This window comes from Taurulus bubalis (genome assembly GCF_910589615.1).
Source record: "Taurulus bubalis genome assembly, chromosome: 10".
Taxonomy (NCBI): Eukaryota; Metazoa; Chordata; class Actinopteri; order Perciformes; family Cottidae; genus Taurulus; species Taurulus bubalis.
The window spans coordinates 12,118,526-12,124,525 of record NC_136598.1 but is presented as its reverse complement, the minus strand read 5'-3'; the positions used below and the strand labels follow the sequence as shown (position 1 = coordinate 12,124,525).

Genomic DNA, 6,000 nt, shown 5'->3' with positions numbered 1-6,000 from the left:
GTGCGTGTGTGTGTGCATTCCCTGTTCTGTTATTTGACTGGATAAATATATATATATATTTATATATATAAGGTAATCCTTCACTGTAATGATATTAACGCCTGGGGCGGCTTACTGGACTTAAATAAGACATATATTACACTATGTAACATTACGATTCATCTTCAATCCACTTAAATTAAAACAAAAGATTCAAATCAAAAAATAGTCTCATTTACATTCATGTCAACCTGAATTCACAGATAAAAAAGAAAAGAAAACAAAGGAAAACAAAAAACAACTAAGCTTTTTTTTCTGGGTGAACTCATTAATAAATAATGACGATGGCGATGATTCCTAATAAATCATGACAATCTCGTGAACAGAATTATCACAGCAGACTGCAAAGAGATGCCGTGGTTCCCGTGTGTTTGCCGCAGCTTGCACAGTATCACTCTCGTCGGTTTCGCACTACGTGAGGTCATCAGCGTGCGCCTCGGCATTCTATCTCAAACACGGCTGCGTAAGGTGTGTGTGTGTGTCTGTGTGTGTGTGGGGGCGCTGCACTGCTTGTGGGATACAACACAGGGTGCACAGGGGGTGGTGTGCAAACGAAGGAACGACCAGCTGATTCTCGCCCCTCCGTCCCAGACCCTTCCCCAATTTCACTTGGCCCCTTCCTTCATCTCCCAGAGAGAAGGGGAGGAGGGGGGGAGGTGAGATCACAGGCTGGGGTAGGCGAATAATCTGAGGACGTTTCTTCCCTCACACACCAGGCTTAAATTTGCAGTCTTGCTCATTATAAAACCCTTGTAAAATGGAGGTGGGAGGGAGAGAGGGGAGGGCAAGACTGTGGGCAAGTAGTGAGAGAGGCTTTGGGAGGGGGGCAAATCGAAACTAGAAGGAAAACAAAAGCCCGACAGGAGGGGACGGGTGTGGGCTGCAGGCGGAGGGAGAGGTAAGGGTTGTTTCCATAAGGGGTTTAGGGTTGGGGGTGCGGGGTGGAGGGTTGTACCCTGTAAATGCAAGCCCCCCCCCCCCCCCTCTTCGGACCCGTGCCTTTCCCTCCCTCCCCCTGCTTCCTGTAGCATCTCAGGCAGTCGGCCTGTCTACCTGGCATTCAGCTTTGTCCACACAATACACAAACGAACAAACAGACAGATTAATTTACTAAACCGAAACAATAAAACAATGAAACAAAACAATAAAAAAAGAAAGGTCAAGACGTTAAGTAATAAAACCTTATTTACATGTTACACAATTTTTTTCTTGGTTTTTCAGCGTGAAAACTCGCTCCTCTCCCTCCTCGTCTTCTCAGCACATTTTTGCTTTGCGCCAAAATTTCTTTTTTTTAATAGAGAATACTGAAAACACGCAGAAAAAACAGCGCGGACGATTCCTTCTGACATTCTTGCTCTCCTCTCCTTTTTTTCCATTCTCACTCACTTCTTTTTATACTCCTCCCCCAAGCCCCCACTCTTTTATTTTTTTTCCTCTTTTCCTCCTCGTTTCTCATTGGCTGTCAGGTTTAGCCCAACTTCTGTGGGTTGGTGGCACGTACCCCCTGCTCATAGGTGATTCGCTGGCTGATCAGGTACTGTGCAGCCTGCGTGGCGGCCTGGGAACCTGTGATGGTCACCTTCCTGTTCCGAGTTCCAGGGATGAACTCGCCTTTCTTGGAGATCTGGATCCTGGCGCCGGTCAGCTCCTGGTACTCCACTAGCGTCTTCCCTCCTTTCCCCAAGATGGCTCCTACCAGGTTTTCTGGCACAGCGATCTCGACCACTTCTTTTGCTCCTTCTCCGAGCTTCTCTGTGGCCAGTAGAGATGATGCCACAAGGGGCGATGCGGCGCTTAAGTAGCCATTGGTGGCCCCTGTAGCGGCGGCCAGGGATCCCAGGCTGAAGCCTCCGAGAGCCGGGTGAGCTGCGCTGGTGGATGCATCGTTGGCGTAGGATGCTAACAAATTAGCCGCGGCAGCTGCTGCCGGGTTAGCATTGGCCGCAACAGCGGCTAACACCCCTGTGGCTGCAGCTGGATTCAGCCCTAGGCCCAGGGAGTTGGTGTTGTAGCCGTAGCTGGCCAGGGTGTTGAGAGCGGAGGTGATCGCCAGCAGGTCGTTGCCTGAGAAGCTGGACATGGTGGTTGGGAAGGCCCCCACGCCGCCACACGCCATGCTGGCCTGGCCGAGGAGAGAGGAAGCAGTGGCTGCCGCAGCGGCCGCCGCGGACGGCATGCCGATCTCAGTCGAGTTGGCGTAAGGGGAGCCGGTGGGGTTGGAGTTGGCGACAGGCCCTGTGATGTTGGAGTAGGAGATGTTGAGGCAGGAGGAGCTCTGCGGGTCCTCCTGGATCTTCTGGACAATGATCTCCACGGCTTTGCGGTTCTGCTCCGGCTCCCCGCTGATGGTGACCACACGCTCCTGCAGGTTGATGCCTTCGGGCTTTTGGGATAGCTGCACCCACGCCCCGGACTGCTCCATCACCGCCTTGACGGTCGCACCACCTTTGCCGATGATCAGCCCTGCCGTGCTGTTGGGGACGATCAGCTTGGACTGGTTTTGGAGAAAGAGAGAAAGAAGACAATTTGATTATTGAAAGCAATAATATAATCAATAATAGCAATAATTATTGAATCATTATTGAAAGCAATAATATAATCTATCAGATGTTTTATTATAATCCAGCAATAGTTAAAAAATATATAAGCAAGCCCCTGTGCATCACATGGAATTACTTGAAATGAGAGATAAAAGTAAAACATGTGTTCCTTTATTGATCGAACAATTACATCAACTAAATGAAGGAAAGATGTAGAAGAAAGTCAGTGTTACAGAGAGCTGTCCCCTAATGTTGTCTCCACTACGTATGTTTATCATTGTATGGCTTTTTACTGTGAAAGAACAGCAACACGTGTCCGTTTCAGCTCAAAACATGCATACGTTCTTTTGAAAATATACTTCTGTCTTCACAGGAAACAACTCAGTTAGTTTTAGGCAACAAAACTACTTGGTTAGGTTTCGGAAAATATCGTAAAATACTTATTTATGTTCAGGAAAAGATCGCAAAATACTAAGTTAGGTTCAGGAAAAGATTGTAAAATACACGATTTCCTAAATTCAGATTTAGGAAATGATCATGAAACACTTAGTTAGGTTTAGGAGAAGATTGTGAAATATTTAGGATTAGGTAACAAAGTTATGTACTTATGTTCCCCCCCTTCCTCTCTACCTCCTTCTGCTTCATGGATCGTGGCTATCTGGATCATGGACCATGCTTATATGAATAATTTCTGTCATATTCATTGAATGTGCTGTAACTATGCTACGTTATTCATTCTGGCCACATGACATTGCTTCTGTCCATCCGGGGAGAGGGATCCTCCTCTGTTGCTCTCCCTCAGGTTTCTTCCCCTTTTTTTTCCCTGTGAAAGGGTTTTTACAATCTTTATTGGGGGATCCGATGTGAGGTCCCGGGACAGGGATGTTATGTGTACAGACTGTAAAGCCCTCTTGGGTTAACATAGAAGTGTTACTGAAGCAAGTTATGCAAATCAACGTTGACTTCTCGTGCATGGTGAGTGAACAGCCGTCTCCTGACTGAAAGATCGCCGTTTGTGGTTTATTGGTTGGTTGGACCTCTCCACTCTTAATTGTTCATGATTATATGGGTTACATCTGTGGCATACTTATTTATTGCGCTTTATCCCCCCCGAATGCTGGATGATACCAGCCTGTACAAAGATAATTTCACACCTGTGATGATTAAACATGCATGACTACAAGCCTTCCAAATTAAATTAATTCAAGAATATGAAAAACTAGAAAATTTCACAAGAAATTTTTAAAGCGTGGCTACTACTGCCGTAAGACGTCGCAATATATATACATTACCGGTAGTGAGATGTGTTATTGAGGTACATTATTTATATATATATATATATATATATATATATATATATATATATATATATATATATATATACACATAGCACTTTGCTGCAACTTATCACGTGATTACATATGAATACCAGCCCCTATTGTCCTTGATCTCTAAAGAATCAATAACTCCTTGACTTAAAGAAAATATATATATATATATATATATATATATATTAATTATTTGCATAAATATGATCAAAAGTCAAGAGTCTGAGTGCACGCGACCATATTACCACGCGCGATTTTAAAAGCTAATTTTAGCTTTATGTTAAGATACACTTAAATCATGGGGCTTTTATGTTGAAAGGGAAGACAGAGAGACAGACAGGTAGACATAAAAGCCCCCTGTCCCGCGTGTCACCAGTTGCCATGGTGGCAGCTTGATTGATTGGCTAATTGGTAGCAGCTGTGACACTGTCACAGAGCAGGAGACTGGACTGTGGATTTAATGAGAAAACAACCTTTCAAACTATTGTATTTGACAGACAACCGTGGATCCCATCGCAAAAATAACGCAATCATAAGAAGCACAAGACTTCTGAGAATGTTTCCGTGTACTTAAATATTTGTAAGGATTTATAAATGAGAGCGTAAATTCAGTTTGTAAAGTGCTCACGTTTCCGTCATGAGAGAAAATTGTGGTCCGATTTAACATGGAGGTTGATGGAGCAGTTGGCCGGACTTCATGTAGCTTTCAGGCTTGCTGACAAAACAGTATAAATTTGTTGGATTCCACGACGCATGTGTACCACCGGCACAATATTTCCAACGTTTTCATATATAAATTATGCCTCAAAAGCCAATATTGTGGAGTGAATGGCAAAATACAAATACAAAAAGGTTCGTTAGGACACAGCTACTCGTGCTCTGAAATGGTTCCCACATTTTCCTAAACTTGAACAATAATTGCATGAAAACTGTGCTAGCTATCAAAAAATGCCCAATTGGGAAAATAAACTCCAGACTTTTGTCAACGTTTTAAACTTTAAATAATTTCTCTACTATAAATTATGGCGAGTCACTGTGGGCACAAAGATGTATGTTTTTTTGCTCTCTTCAGTCCGAAATCCCAGTCAAGTGAATGGGACAATTTCTCGCCGTTTTTCGCACTTTTCGGGAAAATGGCCGCTCGAATCTCTCAGAAAAGTCATAGCACACGATTCCCGAGCAGGCCGCACGTTTTGATGTATTTTTTACGCATGTGCTGGCAACGCTGTGGGAGGAGATACGCGCCAAAGTTTTTGTGGGACTATGATTATTAAGCCCGAGCAATACTATGAAGTGCGCTTTGCTGCAGGGGTCTATGACCCTGCAGCTGAAGCCACACTTAATGAACAAGAATCGTGCGATGGGTAATTGGTCGTGAGAAATCTCCCTGTTGTTGTTGCACAGAACACGGTGAAGCGGTGCACATGCACAACATTAAGCTCAAGAGCAGACATTAAAGGCAAGGTCAGCGCTGAACGAAACTTTGTCAGGAACTGCTTTTCAAGGAGTCTCCTCCTGAAGGACGGGGGACAAAAAAGTGAAAGAAAAGACGCAGAGGGAGAGAGCGACTGACTTTGTGTGTGTGTGTGTGTGTGTTAGTGTGTGTGTGTGAGTGTGTGTGTGTGTGTGTGTGTTAGTGTGTGTGTGTGAGTGTGTGTGTGTGTGTGTGTGTGTGTGTGTGTGTGTGTGTGTCCTGAAGGAGAAAGATCTGAGATAGACTGACAACATTATGGAGTGCGCAGTGTTTTCAACCACCTGCACACATAACTAATATCTTTGGTACATAATGGAGAGAAAGAGATGAAGGTACATGAAGTGGGAGGGAAGGATGGATGAGAGAGAGAGAGAGAGAGAGAGAGAGAGAGAGAGAGAGAGAGGAATTCTAAAGAGGCTGCTTGTGTGAAAAAAAATAACATTGACTCCCAGGGGTCAGCGTTGCCATGGAAACACAGCTTCAGCATTCAAAGGGTAGTGAAAGGGAGTGAGGCGATGACACACACACACACACACACACACACACACACACACACACACACACACACACACACACACATAGCACATTTTGTTTCACATACTCGCGTCTACGAATGATG

At 44.6% G+C, this 6,000-nt stretch overlaps 1 protein-coding gene across 3 annotated transcripts in view; it reads right to left on the bottom strand.

The window, feature by feature from the left end:
- Positions 1-1,253: 1,253 nt before the first annotated feature.
- The window catches only part of nova2 (NOVA alternative splicing regulator 2), a gene marked incomplete at its 5' end in the record, with an annotated part of 66,546 nt that continues 61,799 nt past the window's right edge, over positions 1,254-6,000 (bottom strand). For all 3 annotated transcript variants that reach the window (XM_079224624.1, XM_079224625.1, XM_079224626.1), the window contains one exon: positions 1,254-2,533. In XM_079224624.1, the coding sequence (XP_079080750.1) occupies positions 1,508-2,533 (1,026 nt within the window). In that variant the 3' untranslated portion in view covers positions 1,254-1,507. The remainder of the gene's footprint in view (positions 2,534-6,000) is intronic.